Raw genomic sequence first — 17,303 nt, 5'->3', positions numbered from 1 at the left:
GTCGTTGTCCACGCAGAGCCGCACTTCTAAGTTTTACGCTGTACTCTCGGCTGACTGTGACTGCAAACCTGGAGCAGAGGCGGATTTTGCCGCTGGAGCCTCTCTGCTGTGATACAGAGGGCTTCCGAGGCTGCTGCCCTACTCTGCAGCCCTTCGGGTGCCTGGAAGTAGGAAGAAACTCGTTTTGAGAGGCGAAGAGGAGAACTAAAAGGGTGAACCCGGGCCAAGAGCGATGTGGGCGGCGTTAATACGGGATAAGGCTCTTGCCGAGCGTCCTGACTGCCAGGGGTTCCTCACGGCGCAAATGAGGGCTCCACCGCTGCAGCCACCCGGCCCTGGGCTTCGCCCGCCTCCACTAATGCTGTTTCCCTGGTGGAAGCGGCACATTGACCTCATCGCTTGGGTCACTGGGCAGGACAGGGATGAAAGGCAAGAGGCTTATTGGGCAGACACCTAAAGGACAAGTCGTGAGGAGCTGCTGATGGCGGTAAAGGCTCTGTTGGGGTAAGATTACACAGGTAATAAATACAAATCGGGGGAAAAAAAAAACATTCTGTGGGTATTTGAATGTGTTGAAATGTGGAGTAATTAGAAAGGGTTTGTTGTGACCCTGCATCCTCCTTCTGACAAGTAAAAAAAAAAGTAATATTAGGTCTTACACTTTTTTTACAAGTTCTTCTAGTTCTATGCAGCAGGATCTAAAAAAATGGCAGCAAAACACTTACAGAGTGTAACAGGTCATTTTCCTTCCACACTACCTCTGCCTCCATTGCAGCACAGCCGAGCTGTCAGTCTGTTCATCCGTTTGGCTGATGAAGAGTTACATTCTTGGGTTTTCAGCAGTCCGCAGCGATCCACATGGTTTAACTGCAAAATCTGGCACTTCACTTTTTTTTTTTTTAAAAAAAAAAGAAATCTTTAATTCTCTGTACAGCACGTACTTGATAAATTCTGTATCATTAAAACCGATTTGCAAAAGTTTCATGTTCCAGTAATCGGGTCTCAGAGTCTCTTTTGCCCAGGGCATGGAAGCGGCTGATTTAGAAGTTCCGTTGCGCTACGGGAGATCATCAAACGCCAAAGAAACATTCTGAATTTGAAACAGAACGAGCAGTTAGTGAAGTGCTCGTTCCGAGGCCCTTGTTAGTGCTTCAGTCTGATTCTCCAGGAATAAGTAGTCAAGATTCTTTCTTTTTTCTTCACTATACAAGTGTAAGTTCCTTCATTAATTGCATTTGCAATGATGCTCATGTGATCTTCGTTTAAGGACAGGTAACCTGGATATGAGTATTCCAGAAGCTCCTTATCTTTATACCAGCTGTCATAAGAAAGAGAATAGAAATTAAACCACACCGTGTCTAGTACAATGCAGTATGTGTTAGGGGTTCTTGTTTCTCCTAGTAAGCAAGTTCTGCTGAGCAAGGCTGCAGCACAGCAGGGACTTGAACAAAACAGGGTTCAATTTTACGATGTGGCAGTTGTACCAGGGCCCTGTCCTGAGAAATTTCTGAGCTTGAGTCTTACTGAAAGTTGATGGGAATTCGGGTTCTCAGTCTGAACTAACTCATGGACTTGGGTGTATCTCTCTCAATTTTAGATACATCCAGAAAGAACAGGCTGTTATATTAGCCAGGGCTAACAATCTATTAGCTGAAAGGGTAAATTAAAGTTTTTTGCAGAATATGGGCCAGGGAATTTGACTTGATGGTAAGAATTATCTTTGCTACAGAGGTGCATTGGATTTTATCCTTTTCCAACTCAGCTTGCTCGCTGCCGCTAGCTCTGCTTTCAGACTAAACGCTTTGCAATGCTGTGGGGAGCAGGATTTGCACACTCCCGTCTCACAGGCAGCCAGCCACCCCTCTCTCTGCTCTGGTGCCCAACGCGACAGCGACGTGCTCCAGGAGATACGCTGCACCCCTGTTTACGCTGTTCTGTCATCCTTCCTCATCCCTTTCGGGATGTAGGCCACCAAGTCTCCTAAAGGACTGGAATAAATGATCGAGCACTTACTAGACTTTGCCTTTTTTATGAATTATCTTCTGTCCGCAGCGGAAGGTGACATTCCTGCCTTCAGAAACAGTCTTGGTCTTTGTCCTTGGCGGGGGCAGAGTAGGGGGGACCGTGGGAAACGGGAATTCTGTCCACCAGAGGGGAGAGAAAGAAATGGCCAAAGTTAAAAGGTTGTCATTATTGAGCTTTAAGTCATTCCAAAACGCTTTCACAGAAAACCTTGAAAGTATTCATTTAAAAATGCCTCCTACTGGGCAATTCTTGGATCGACAGGTAACGTTATTCATATGCAAATATAACAATTTTGTGGCACGTAACCTGACAGAGATGGGTAAAAATCTTCCCTGTTTCCTGTCTATGGAAGAGCACATTCAGTATGGGAGCAGTCCCATACTGAATTATCTGACTGAAGCCTGGCATTAATCTGGTCTAAAAAAATACCTCTGTACTGGAAAAAGAGGTAGGAGTTGTACGGCACGTCTTAAGGTCAGTAGGTCTTGATCTGAAGCTTAATTCCGCAGCTGCAGTAACTCGACCTGATCCTGCCTTAGTCCCGTACCTGGATCCACAAAACTGAGAGACTAGATAAGGTGATTAACACACTTGATCTCATTTTCTGCAGAACTGCTCAAGTCCAGCCGTGCTGGAGATGTCATTTGTCTTGTTTATGGCCCGGCACTGCGGCAGGAGCTGTCCTGCATCACTCAGCTCTGAATTCAACACATCGGCATCTCGCTTCGGTCCGAAAGGGAAGCAGCCGGAGGCACACGGCGTGGCTGCGTTTCCAGAAACTCCCTGTCATCGGTTCAGTTAAACCAGAGAAGAACGGGACACTCTGATGTTCTAGTCCACAAATGCTGCTCCCTATTTCCAAGCCTTGATCTCGGCTCACGCGTACCAGCGGCCGTCGCTGCTGCGCTGCTCATTAGAGCTGGACGGGGCCAGTCGCTTCCACCCACTGAGCTCTCGCATGGAATTAAGGTCCTGCCTCTCCCTGCAGCAAACACTCCTGAACTGTTACCTCCTCCCTCTGTGCAAACCCCACCCAGGAGCCCAGAAGTTCGGTACCGTAGCAGAAGTCACAGGTGGAGGGACAGTGCTTCTTCATCAGCTTCCTGCGTTTCTCGCAGAAACCTTTTTGTCCCCACGCTGGGCACATAAATAATCTGTCTTTACAGCCTGAAACGGAAGGAGACAAGGCATGAGGGGGATTGGGATGGACAGTTCCCTCTGAGAAACAAACTGACACTTCGTCTACATCAGCTTGTTCGGTGTAAAGGGTCGAGCCGGGAGACAGGAAAGACCCAACAGGAGTGCAACAAATAGCACGAGGTGCCACTACTGTATGAGCAGGGGGGCTGGATCCTGAGCTACATTCATGCAGTAACATCAGTGACTCAAGAGAGTTGCTGTTTTTAAGTCCTACACGAGGTAACGTTTGAAGAGTGGCAGAGCTTGAGAGAACCTTGCCGCAGCCCGTTTGCTTTGTGGGGAGTTTTGTCATCGTGCGTTAATGCAAGAGAGTAACTAACAGCGGGTTTGCCTTCCCCTGCCCTTGCACATGGGCTTTCCCTTTCCCCTTCTGCACGTCAGGGCTCTCCACGGCTAAAACTGCCCTTTTATCTTGTATAAGCCAAAGGGCAAAAGGCCCAGAGAGTCCCTGCCCAGAGGGTGGGAGCACAGGCACGGGGCCTGCGCCTCTGCTGGAGCAGCTCCCAGCAGTCCGAGGACACAGCGTGCACTGACCCCTCTGAAACCTGTTCTCAGAACCACCATCTGCGGAGGCGGGAAGTCTGTAAGACTTCCAGCCTCCTGCCTGTCACAGCTGAAGCTGCTAGTGCTGGAAAGGCACTGTGCTACAGCTCCTTTCAGCTCTGCTTTGCACAAAAAAAAGGAGTAAGATCCCCCCCTGCCTACTGCTCCCTGGCTTACAGCCTAGTCCTGCCAACCGAGGGTCTCACACCAGGAGGGCTCCACAGGATCCAGGGGATGCCTGAGGCAAACCTTTACTGCCTTCCTTACCGTAAAGTCTGTGGATTCCCCAGACTTCATCCTGAGAGATGGTCTTTTTCCCAGTCAAAGTGGCATTGATGTGCATGAGGGCGTTGGGGTTCAGGGAGTGCATGAGTCCTAAGGCGTGTCCTATCTCGTGAGCTGCGACGTGCACCAGATCCGTAAGCCAAACACCTGGAAGAGGAACGGAAGAAGAGCTGGCACTGGGCGGTGGAGCACGTTTGCCAAGCCTGGTGTAAAACCAGAGGAAATAATTTTAGCACTAGGACGGTACGGTCGTATCAGAGGTTGCCCCAGTTTCATCTGCTCTGTAGCTGCCTGGGTGCAAACAAGCGAACGATTTCCACGTGCCTCTCGTTTCAAGCAGCGGGACACAGAGCAGCAATGCCAGACTACAGGAGGGCTGCTCTGACAGAGAGAGCAATGTTTGACATGAAGGCGAGCGCCTCACGTAATACCGCTGCTCGTCAGCTTTCTGCTTTGCTCCCACAGCCCTGAGCTGTAACTGGAAACGGCTGCTTGGGAACAAGCTGGCTGGCTGGAATATTCCAGTCTGAAAAAGCCTCTGCATCCCCCATAGGTCAGACTCGAGTTTCTCGGTAGCATGGCGAAGCCTGCTGCCAGCAGCGAGGGATTTTAACTGAAGGCTGACTCACCAGGGGTGTTATTACTAACACCTACCTCGGTATCTTGCACAACGACAGGCCACGAGAACCTCACACTGTTCCTGTGATAAATCCAACTGCTTATGGAAAGGAGGCATCTGAAAGGGGGAGCTCGCACATGTGCTTAAGTTGCCGGTACATTAACCAGGAATCCCTAGTGGGTGGATTTTATTGGGCTCTTCTTAAAGACTTCTGCTAAATCTCTCTGACGTGACTCGGAAGAACAAGGATTTCCTTCTGCTTTGTTCCCATCCTTCTTTATGCTAATGCAGCTTTGGAAAGAGAAGCAAGCGTTGTGCACAAGTATTAATCGTCTCGGCCTCACGCTGACCTTCTGAAGCCAGAAGTGTCATTACTGCTTCACAGAGGTGACTGGATTGTACGCAAACCAACTGCATGACTGCCTCCATATGAAAGAATAGAGTTACACTGCCATGACAGGGAGTCAGTGGCAGAGCTGGCACTCAGGACACTGATTTATTCCATAATCCTCATAAAACTTCACTAAGAATCACGATTTGCAAGTGCCTATCCCTGTTTCAACAGCTGCTTGCAGAAAAACAGGGTTAGAAAAACACACTGGTCCCTGATAACTCTGTAACTCCGAGGCATAGGTTTGTTACCAAACTCTCTGGTTTTTATTTTCCCTGACAACCACTGCCAGTTGATACAGTTCACAGACTTCAGAAGTTTGATAGTGAAAGGCATCTTTTCAAAGCTGAATATTTTGCAAAAATGTAATCTGACCGGCTCTTTTCTCGATACGCACTGACATTCTTGCTTTAAAAACCATCTCTACTCGGTCTTTGGCCCTAGATCTCATCTGCTGCTGTGCTTTGGAAAACAAGAAGGATGGGAGAAGTCCCTCTCTGTCACTTAAAATCTCCCCCACCACCACCTTTTTATTTGGTGAAAAGCAGAATATCCTATGTTCAAAAAAAGTACTGAGTTGGTCATATAATACGAACCGAATTTGCCAGTTAGTCAGGGACCGTCTGCTTTTAATTAAAGGTTAGCTTTGATACTGCTTTAACAAGAAGAAAAAAAACCCAAGTTGTAAGTAACAGACATTTTGAGGTGCCCACAAACCCAAAAATGACTATGGACCCAGGAGAACAAAGGTGAGCAGCCGTGCCAGCAAGCTGAAGCAATACAAAGTGACCCTTCTCAGCCACTTCTCACCTGCCTGGGCAGAAGCCAGATGTCGTTACGGAGTACGTGGCTGAACTGTCCAGTGAACTATTCAGAGAGGGACAGCCCTGCCACCAAGCACGCTCCCTTACAGCAGCGCAGTGCGTGACAGTAAGACCAACAACCTTCCAAAACTACAGGAAAATCACAACCATTTCAGTCGTCCCTTTCCTATCACACCAGGTCAAACCGCAGAACAAGCGCTGAAATACAAATCCCTACGGGCACTAATCATGTGCTCCCCGGGACACGCGCGTGTTACCTTTTTTCCAGCTGAACCGGGTATTCCCCAATATCCAATACTCGTGGTCATCAAAATGGATTTCCCCGTTGGGCGGGAAGAAGGCGTGGGCAAGTTCCCCTGTCGTTCCATCGAAGCAGTGGTGAATGAGAGACTCCAGACAGTCTGTGTGATTGATGGAGTAGAAGCCTGTGGATAAAGCAGCGGATTTAGCGTAGCTGGCAGGGTCAGCCCACCCAGGACAGAGTCATCTGTAAACTCGTGGTTTACTAAAAAACATCTCTCATGGTACCCCACGTGGGTTCCAGCCTAGAGAGCCACAAATGCGCAAAGCAATCGTGGGGGAACGACGGCTGCGTGATGCAAACTGAGCCCTGCGACGGCCCTGGGTTCAGAGCTGTTTCCAACGGACACAAAGGAGTCTGCTTTCCAGAAAGGAACGCTGAGCTCTTCTTGCAACGTCACGTGGAACTGTTGTTTTGGGTTTTTTTTTCTGGGGGGGGAGGGGGAGAAGCTGGGCAGCGAGAGGATAACCCCAGGAATTAATTGTTCCATTTTAAACATAAATAGCCTGAAAGTCAGAGCTGCTGGCTGTCTTTTTTTTTTTGCTAGCATCGTGATCACAGCGTACCCTGCGCCCACTGGAACTGGGCCACCTGGAGCCCACGTGGCAGCCGGACAGACCCCTGGGAAGGGGTATCACGTGCCTGCAAGGAGCGCCATGCAACACCAGATTGCGAAACAACGGTAAATCTCCCGGTTATCTCAGCGTTGCTGCCATCTGCACAGGAAATAATTATTTCCCACAGACCATAAATCCCGGGAAGAATTTACATCTGGGGTTGAGACGGAGCAGATAACGCCTCAGCACTAACATTTTTCTAGGCCTGAGAGACTCAGGAAGTAACTACTGCACAGAGATACAGGGGCAGAAGGAAGGGGAGGGGAGAGAGGACAGAGAAAAGCTGGTGCTTCGACAGGATCAGCAAAAAGGAGACTAAAGCCATAAACAAACTGGAATCCGTCACCCGCTCTTTGGCTCTGTGTGACCTTGGATGCGTCATTTCACCTTTCAATATTCAGTTTCCCCGTCTGAGATAATCCTGTCCCCATGGCAGATTTTGAGGGTTAATTCTTGTCAAATACCTAAAGGTTCCCAGGACGTGTTAATTATGACATTAACACCTCTTCAGAGCAACTAAAAGTAGTTTCTCTACCTGACTAAAGGCAAAACATGCCCCGGGTTCTTGTCCAAGAGGCCCTGCTGAGCCCATACAGCAAAGGAGTTCTGTCTCCTGCCTCTGAACTCCTGGTTCACGCACTGAAACTCCAGAAGCCCCTTGTGGAGTTAACCTGCACAACAGAGTCCCGTCAGTCCAGCAGCCCGTGCAAGTCTTACCTATTTTCAAGTCACTAGGGACGTGGCGCGGCACTTCTCTGAAGCTGAACGGTGAAACCTCACTCCACATTCGGAACGCAGCCGCCAGTCCCCTGCGCGTGTCCCTGGCGTTTATGAGGTTCCTCGGAAAGGACAGGATTCTGTAGGAACACAGGACAACTTCAGGAAAAGGCCATTCCTTTCTCCAACATCAGCTGAAGGCTCTCAAGGCTGCATCAGACAATCAGGTCTTTCCATTCGCGCTAACAGGTTCCAAACAGTAGCAGCTTGAACTGGGTATTAAGAGTATTTAATAAAAACCCCACAGGGACTGATATATTAGTGATATCCTTTACAATCACATGTTCTGGACTACAGCTTTTGTCCCTCCTCGAGCCCATCGTTTTAGACCAGGTTCTCCTGGAAAACCATTTTTATCCTAACATCTCCCAGGCTGTTGCATTTCCTCCACAACTGCATTTCGGCAGCAGACCAGGTAACTCTGATGCTAACGCTTGGGCTACGCGCTGAATTAGAAGACTCTCAGGCAGAACTTTTGGAGGAGGGTTCCAAAGAATATCAAAGGTTTGGTAGTAAAAGTAGTTATTTCCTTTGGGAAAAAAAAAAAAAAATCTCATTGCTTGGGAGACTCGAGAGGTTTTTGCTTAGGCCACAGGTACAGATACAGCTGAACCGTAAGAAAACTACTGGTGCAGGATGGCAGACCCATGGAAACGTACAGATGGCTCCTAGAAACTTACCTTGTCCCAAAAGAAGATCTGCATTCAGGGAATTGCCTGAAGTGTAGCAATTGGGAAAAGCTGTGAATATTCTGCTATCCCCTCTGGTTGTTTTTTAGCTATGCTGTTTATGTTCTCCCTTCGTCCCAGCACATCCTAAAGGGAGCAGAAGGTTTCGTATCAAGCCAGGCTGTTAATGAGTGTAAACCTGGACAATTAAGACTATCACGAGGCTTAGCCTGTGGGGGACGAGCGCAAAGGGAGATACGTTCTCTGCTCAGGGTGGAGAGCCCGGTTCAGGCCGCCCGCTCGTTCCTCGTGAGGGCCGACAGGCAGAACCAGCCCCTGCTGTCCAGCGGGAAGCCGACGCGTTGTGGCCGGCACCGCAGCATCACCCACGGAACAAGGCCGCCGCCGCACGCCGAGCAGACGAGGCCAGTGACAGGGGGACGAGACTTTGGTGCGACAGCTACCCGGCAGCACCAGCCACACCTTCCAAACTACCTTCCCGGCCTGCGTTTGGTGACCTTCAGATACTCCCCTCCTGCCTCTGGGGAGAAGAAAGGGGCTAGCGTGGAGCTCTCAACGGACGCAACCGCTGCTGTCCTGCTCACCCCGCTTGCCCTCCTCGCTCCGTACCCCCACCGCCTCAGGCAAACCCACGGCAAACAGCTCAAAATGCCTGCCTTCGCTCTTTGGTGGCGACAGGAAACTCTCCCGCCCCTTACAGCCACAGTCTGGCCGGTTTTTGAGCACCAGAGAGCGAGAGAGGCCCTCGCAGCTCCACCACGACGTCCTCAGCCCAATGCCAAGACAAAGCTGCGACACCCAGTGCTGCTGCCGGAGGCCACTTCCAGGTTTTTTCAGACAGAGCTGCCATTCAGAGTGACGGCAGCTCTCTTGAGGGGTCACAGCTGGGACTTGCTCTGCACTTTACAGCCAGGAGTGGCTGGAGTTGGCAGCCGCGCTGAAAGCACCTTGAAGTAAGACGTTGAACGAAACCTGTTTGGCGCCTGCGTCTCCAGGAAGGTGCAGACTCAGCCAGGAGCGAGCCACAGGCCTTTCTCCAGTCACACCTCCAGGCCTCCTGCTGGTCTGAGGTTTCCTGTGACAGTCTGACTCTACCTGCCAGCCTCATCCTACGAAACCATTTCCAAGGGGATTCCTTGAACCTTATTCTGCCCAAACTCGCGTTAGCTCTCCTGGAAAACATTCAGTGACGCCATTAATCTTTTCCCGGAGGAAAAAAGCATCTTTTCAGGATGCTGCCACCACCGCCCATCGCGCTGGACAGTCTCAGGGGCTGTTCAGCCGCTGCTCAGGAAGAGCTGCTCCACGGCGAAACCCCAAAGAGGATCAACGCTGCGTTATGCCAGTGGTAGCAGCAGAGCCAGACAGCAGCAAGAAACAACAGTTCAGTGGGGAAATCCGTAGGACCCCATCAACTTTGGCTCCGAACAGCCTGCTTGCTGACAGTAGGACTAGCACTGCACCTTTCCAAAGCTCCATCATATCAAAACCAGACCACGCTACTGCTGGAGGGTCCTGCTGAAACGCTGCTGGTCTGAGCAGTGGTAAACCCAGCTGGAGATCAGTCACCTGGACCGACCCTTTTCCTTGGCAGAAACGTCTGAAAATACCAGGGTTAACATTCACCCACCCTCGAATCGCCAAGGGCTTTTCATTGTTTATTTGTTAGTAACCTAAGAGTTGGCATCCTTTCCCGAAGGGAACAGGGAGAAAGAGATTCCTAAAAGCACTCAGCCCTGAGACAGCTCTGTCCTCCTGAAATCACAGAACCTCTCAACAGCCATTTCCCTCAGTGATGGTTTAGGTTCGTATGGAACCCTCTTAAAAAATACCAGCGTGACAGAGTTAGTACTCAATTCACTGCCTTCTGAGGGAAGTCCCTACTTCTGGGAAGCCTGAATCTGCCCCTGAACTTCCAGGTTTGCTGTAAGCAGCCTCAGCACGCAGCCACGTGTGCCACTAGCTTCCAGCGCGGCGGCGAGGCTTCGCTGGGGTGAGGTGTAGCATTTTCTAGAAACACTTCCTACTCCAGCGTGGCTTTAGCCGCTCTCCACTCGCTAGCAGGTGGGTTAGCAGTATTCACATGGTTAATATCTATACCCGTGGCAGGAAAAACTCAGCCCCCAGCGTTGCTTAGAAAAAGCGAACTCTTAGGGCTAAGGCACGTCCGTACTTGTAGGTCAAGTTGAAGTGGTCCCATTTCAAGTGCCCCGGTGTGATCGTGTATCGTTTTCTCCGTGCTGGAGGCCGAGGTGGGAAAGCTGGACTGTGCAAAGCAGAAGCACTCGCTCCATGAAGACCGGGTGATGTGGCGTCTTCCTTAAAAGACAAAACAGGAGGTTGAAAGAGAGGGGAGAGACTGCAGGGTTGAACGGTGTAAACGAAGAACTACCAGGTACGGGGCATTTGGAGGCTGGGGAGCACAACTGGTGCTCCCTTATGGGTGTCCAGGAGGCAAGACCAGTGCATCAGCTGGTCAGGACTTTGCCAAGTGCGGAACAAAACCGAGACAGAGCAAAAGAGGGGCTAGACTGTGAGGAGCTCTTGGGGCACGTCTTAGTTCAGGCATGCAGGGAAAGGAAGGGGGCAGCACTCCTCAGCACTGGACCACAGAGGATCAGTGCTGCAGGCTCCCTCGAGCTGCTGCCTAATTCCAGGATCGGGCACTGCAGCCGCCCGGCTCTCTTGGAGCGCAGCACAGACGGAGCAGAAACGAGGCCTCAGCAGGCTCCTGGCCCCAGCGAGTGCTGCAGCTCCTCCTGGAAAGTTTTCATTTCCTTTTCACTTTGCTGTTGCTCTCCAGCCTCACCACAGAAGAAATGAAAAACCGGACAAATGAGTAAAACAGGCAACGCTTTGTGCAGAGAGCTCTTTATAAAGCTGCACTGTGGATCTGAAATGCCTTCAAAGTAAATAGGAGCTCTGGAAACCCTGGAGTGCTTTTAAAGCCACCATACAGTAAAAGACATCAAATTTCATGACAGGTCTGACTCAAAACTATAAAAGCCTTTTCGTCCTGAGTAGTGGGAGGTAAAAGAATGGGACACAACACGGTTCTTTGGAAGTCTACCTGCTCTGCCTCTCCTTTTCAGGACTAAGACACTGAATAGCTCTGGGTCATCTTTGCTCCAGAGGCACCAGGACACTTAATAAGCGGTATGTACAGTGGCAACGATACAAAAGCTGTACCAGGACGAGTTTGTTCAGCCTCACAGCACATTCTGCAGAAAGCAAAAACTGTTTTCCTTTCGCTCATGGAAGAGCTGACGCTCTGAGTCCAACCAGCATATCCCTGGTCTCGCAGCAAGCCAACGGCAAGAGAAGACAAGGAGCTTGAAGGAACAGCTGCCAGATACTGCCCAAAGGACCAGGGCTAGGCATGGCTGGTAACGGGCTGAGGGACTATCCTAACAGGAAAGCTGTCTCCCTTGCTCATGTCTGTGAGCCATACTAGTTCCTACCTTGCTCTAATCTCAGTATCTTTCTTTCCTAGAAGGACAGTCTTTTAGCCTTTCTTCCAGCTCAGCCCTGGGTCTGACTCCCAAGCTGAAATCAGCAGCTTTTGGATGTAAGGAATGCAAGGGCCAGGGCACAACACCTGGGAGACAGAGAGATAGAATCACAGAACCGTTTAGGTTGGAAAAAGACCTTTGAGATCATCGGTCCAACCGTTAGTCCAGCACCGCCAAGTCCACCACTGGACCGTGTCCCTAAGTGCCACATCTACACGTCTTTTAAATACCCCCAGGGATGGTACTGACTCAGTCACTTCCCTGGGCAGCCTGTTCCAGTGCCTGACAACCCTTTCAGTGACGAAGTTTTTCCTAATATCCAATCTAAACCTCCCCTGGCGCAACTTGAGGCCGTTTCCTCTTGTCCTATCGATTGCCATCTAAGCTGCAAGCTTTTGGCAGGGTATTTGATCACATTTCTGGGAGCCTTCAAATGCCAATTTGCTCTGGAAAGAACCCCCAGGATAACTTTTCCATTTCAACCTTCATCACTTCGCTGTATTAAGGGATCTGGCTGCGGAACCCGTGCTTTTTGGTTCACTCAGCTCAAGGCCTAGGCCCCTCTTCACCAAGGCTCGTGTGATGCGAGTACACTGGCTGTTGTCCCTCTCCCTTCACCTCCAGTGGCTTTTACCTCCAATTCAACTCTGAGAATGCCATTTCCCCTTGACACGAAAGGAATATTTTGCATCCTTTTGAGCAGCACAGGCAAGGTGGAGGATCAGCTAGCCTGCGTGTCAACGATCTCTTGGAGCTGTAAGAGAAGCCTGGCGAAAATCAGCTCAATTACAGGATAATAATAAGGTTTTTTTGCAGTTCTTTCAAGTAGGGTAGAATTAGACAAATCCTTTCTGCCTTTGTTGTTTTCCCTACAATCCCTTGCCAGTATTGGGGCCGATTCATTCTGGCATCAGTCAGGAACAGCCCAGGATTGCTAGTACTGTGAATTCCGTCAGTCTACGGGCTCCGAGTCCACGATGGGATGAGGTAAGGTATTAACACTCCTCAGGAGCTGTCTATCCTCGTGATAGACGCTCCTGCTCCTTAGCAAAGCCAGCAGAACGCGCAGTGCATTTGCTTTCGAGCCTCTGTAATGCACAGCCCAACTGGCACCGTTACGATAACGCACTGAGCTGCAACCTCCACAGGCTGAGTAACAGACACTGCCTGATCTGCCACCGGGCTGTTAAACTACACCAGCGTAGGGTGAAATCCTGAGGCTCTTCTTAAAGCCCCCCGGGTATCAGCAGAGGAAAATCAGAGGGTCAGCCTGCTGGCTTCTCCTCCTACAACGAAAACTCCTGCAGCCCCAAGGGAGAAAAACTATTGTGTCTTCTACAGCCATTCAGCCTAAAACCCTAAGGCCATAAGTGCTGAACGAGCAAGGGGGGAAATAAAATCTGTGTCCCTAGTGAGCTTACCATCAAAATACAAAACAAAGCAAGCGTGACTCAGGCCCAGCAGCAACCACTGAAACCTGTATCTGACCCAGCCACTAGGCCAAGGAAGGTGCAGAGGGTCGAGCGCTCTTGCTCAAACATTCTGCTCGGCCTTTGTTCTACTCTAGTCTTTGTTCTACCTACCACTCGTGCAACAGGATGCTTTTAATTAAGAACGTGTTGCAAAACGAATTGGGGTACCACACATATGATGTAGCTCAGACGTAGGATTCTGAGAGAAATGGAAGGACCTAGTTAAAAATTTCACCGTATAATTGAAATCAAAGGATCTGTCTGGATGCCAAAGAACCAAGACTATGGGAATACTCCGAACTGGAGAAGAGGTCAGCTACTCCCAGGAGGAAACCCATTTGACTGTGGGTTAAGGTCTCAAACATGCAAAAAGCTTGGGAGGTACTAGAGGGACAGGGCTTTCAGTTGTCTCTCTCCACAACTGCAAGGCACCAAAGCAGATAAAGGCAGGCACTGGACAACATCCCGGCTCCACATTATTCTCCCTGTGCAGTCAGACCTCCATTAATTGACTTCATGGAGTTGTAATGAATGTAATTCATTCCCCTCTCTCCCCTAGTCATGCAGTTCCTCTCTCACAAAGTAAACAGTAACGTAACTCTGTGACTTAAATAAAGAGCCCCGAGGACCTTCACAGACACAAACAGCAGGAGAAGATGCGCACACTCAGAGAAGAATTGTTATTTTATCAAATTAGAAGCTAAAATTAAGCTAAAAGCAAAAATTAAAATCAGCTTCTGAGACCCCCAGAGCCTTGCTACAGTCCCCCCCCAAATCCCAGCCTGTCCCAGCATAGCTTGCTAGTGGATGGACCTCGAAAGAGAGTTAATATCAGCTAATAGTTTCTGTGGGTCCAGCGTTAACCCCCAGTTTAGATCTTGCACCACGAGCCCTGCCTCTGGAGCTCCTAGGAAAGCTCAGCTGCTACAGAAATCGGAATATATGTGTGCCACATCACACTAGGCTGGGAAATCAGAGGTACTCGGAAGAATAGCCAAAGCTCTGAGGGAAAACAACCCAAATCTTTTGTGCCTTCACTGGCTGGTTGTCTGCAAGCTGCACACAACGTCTCTAATAATCTGATTCTACTTGGATGCATTATTACCTTTTAGGATCCTTTGCAAAAAGGGACTCAAAACAGCCACAAACACATCCTGTTGCCTTAACAGCTATTTAGATATTGTTTAGATTGCTTCCTGAATGTATCCGTCTTCTAAAAAGAACACACATGCACATACATTTGAAATCCCCACTCCCCTTTCTAGCATTTGAGAATTAGATCCTTTCCCCTACCTGACTTTTCTGAACTGCAGCTCCAGCTGGATCTCCCACCACAGCCAGCAAAGCCACCACAGGGAATATGCATAAAAATCCCACAACGGTTCTACAGCCATTGCTCTTTTTCTTGTCAACTGAGAGGCAGCTCTTCCTTCTGGTGGCTGAAAGCTGTTCTACTTGATCCATGTCGTTCTTTAATACTTTTTTAGAGGGAGATGTGGCAGATCCTAAGACATTCTCTTCACAGAATGCATTGCTAATCCTTCTGCTCACAGTTGCATTTGTGAGCAGCCCTGCAGTTACTGCCAAAGCTGTGCAGAACCACTAGAGTTTCAAAAAGCTCTAAAAAAATAATAATAATAATAAAAAAAAAACCCGTAGACTTTACATTAAGCCTCTTTCCGATGTGCCAAAGATTCTCTCAGCCTCTGCCAAGTGGTATCACGTTACTGCAGCTGAGAGTTGGGCTGGCGGAGGAAAAGCAGCAAAGTGAAACAAGCTGGGATGGACATGAACTCTTTTCTTTAACTGACTGTATAATCAACAGAGGACAAATCTGCAGTTGTCAGCTTTATGTAATGAAAAAAAATTGGGGGAGGGGGCAGCAAAAGGAATCCAGAAGCCAGCATCATGCCCTTGGAATGTTTCATTAGGGATGCTTAACGCTAGAAGAGCTGTCATTTGTCAGGGGCTGTCTTCAGGAGCAGAATGAAAAACGAGATGCTGTGAGAGAGCAGGCAAGGTTTCTCTGCTTAGGAAATTCTGGTCAGGGAGTTTACAAACTCAGATAAAAGTAAACATCAACTCCCTCTACCATGAAACTTGGCAAGGGACCTGCAAATTTCTTGTTTACTTGGGAGCTACCCAGTAAGGGGTTCTCGTGCTGAGAAAGACAAGTATTTTCAGAATCATACTGATTTTAGGCACCTCAGCTTGAGCACGTCAGGAAGACTGACTTGGGAGAAGTTGTCAGTTTGTCTTAAGCTGCTGAGTTCTTTAAGGCATCTCCAGGCTGCAGACACAAAGTCAATTCAGGACTTTTTTAAAAAAGCTTACTCGGAAATTCTCAGGTTTTCAGAAATAGCTGCACTTTTTTCTGTCTGGTCACTAAGCGCTGGACACTCAGTGCTCCTGAGGTGGGCTGTCCTCAGCTAAACCAGGCAGAGGAAAAGGAACTGTGCAATCTCCCGGTTTCACAAGCAAAGGGCAGGGAGGGGGTAGTTCTGTTGCCAGCCAGTAGGAAACATCCCTGGGGGTATCTGAAGCATTTGAAAGGTTTCAGAAACTTCTTGCACTTTTAATATTGAAAAGCGGTTTCATTTGAATTTTTTTCCCCCCGCTAGTTCATAACCAAGCTTGTGACATTTTCTAAGTTTCATGTATTTTCAGGCTAAAGCTGGTCTGGAGCTTTTTAACAACTCCGAACAAATACGACCAATGAGTCCGTGTACAATTTCATGACAATTTTCTTCTTCAATTTTCACCAAGCTCCCCTCCGGAGAAAAAAAAAACGTTTTCTGCAGCGAGTGGGCAAAGCGCAGCCAGTGTTCAGATCCCAGGAGAAGGAGAGAATAAGGAGTAACGTGGAAGTAAGTTACGGATAGAGTTACAACGGAAAGCTGGAACTAGGAGGGACAGAAGGAGCAGAAAGCAAGGGTACAGGGCGCTGAGTCCTGGGGACCAAAGCAGTCAGCCGCAGCAGTCTGAGATACTGGCTCATCCCAGCGGTTAGCTGCAACCTTCTGGGATATTTACACCTCGTCCCCGGCAGCACAGCTGGCAGAATGAAACACGCCTGTGCACGAGCACTCTGAAAAAGTGCTTGTCGGGAGCTCCAGAGAGTGGTGCAAATGCACCTCCGTCTGTGGTTTAGGCTGTACGCCACAGCACGAAGCGAGAAACTGCTAACAGCACGCTCCTACGCTTATCAATGTCTCAAGTCCACTGAACAAGCTTCTGTCAGTCTGTAGACAAGAACACATCTGCAGAAAGACTGATTGAGAAGGGAGCCTCGAAGTAAAAACCTGCCTTGGAATGGGGCTCAAAAACTTGGGCCAAGAGCTCTTCTCCAGTAAAGCAGAACTGGCTCGAAAGAAAAATACTGCGAGCAAACACAGCGCTGGAAGAACACTGAGTTTCAGCCGTGGAACTGCGTAACTGCGTGAAGTGCGTCCGCCTTTCGTATGGCTACTGAGAGGCAGCAGCGTTTGGCAAAGATTTTAACTTGGGCACCGCTCCGTGTGCCCGCTCCTCTTGCCAGAGGATCCGGGCACCTCACGGGCTCTCTGAGCATTTAATCTCATGTTGGTCTTGAAAGTAGGGCAGGGCTGTTATCTGCACCTTACAGGTTAAGACCCACAGTGCTGCGCAGGAGAAAAGACTTGCCTGAGGTCAGAGCAGGAATGTAAAGTCTTCCAAGCACCCAGTTAGAAGATGAAACTCATGAACCCGAGTTTTAAAGCACAGGCTGAGAACTCGCACAACCACGTCGCTCGAGAGAACTGAGAATTTCCTTTGTCCCAGCGTAAAGAAAGGAAAAGTTTTGGAAAATACCTCTCAGCTCAGACCTGCCCCCTCCCCAAGTTAGTATCTAGAGCTTTAGCAGAAGTGTATTCTTGAGGACCTCATTGTTTCTGAATACTTACTCATGCAGCCACTGAAGGTTAGCACAGCCATGTGCTAACTTTTCCATGAGTTACTGAGATATTCTGAATGGGGAAACAGACCACCCTGTACATCAGCTATTTATCTTCTTGCACCACATGTGGTG

The 17,303-nt window shown here is 49.2% G+C and overlaps 1 protein-coding gene across 1 annotated transcript; it reads right to left on the bottom strand.

Moving 5' to 3' along the window:
• Positions 1-1,143: 1,143 nt before the first annotated feature.
• MMP23B (matrix metallopeptidase 23B) lies at positions 1,144-14,719 on the bottom strand. Its single transcript, XM_009956433.2, has 8 exons — positions 14,549-14,719; positions 10,445-10,590; positions 7,523-7,662; positions 6,145-6,312; positions 4,036-4,200; positions 3,082-3,192; positions 2,014-2,140; positions 1,144-1,318 (listed from the first exon to the last, which is right to left on the bottom strand). The coding sequence occupies exons 1-8, from the start codon at positions 14,717-14,719 to the stop codon at positions 1,144-1,146; spliced, it is 1,203 nt and encodes a 400-aa protein (XP_009954735.1).
• Between the last annotated feature and the right edge of the window lie 2,584 nt (positions 14,720-17,303).

This window comes from Leptosomus discolor, chromosome 20, assembly GCF_034619465.1.
Source record: "Leptosomus discolor isolate bLepDis1 chromosome 20, bLepDis1.hap2, whole genome shotgun sequence".
Lineage (NCBI taxonomy): Eukaryota > Metazoa > Chordata > Aves > Leptosomiformes > Leptosomidae > Leptosomus > Leptosomus discolor.
The sequence above is the reverse complement of the archived record's forward strand: the minus strand, read 5'-3'. Positions and strand labels throughout refer to the sequence as shown.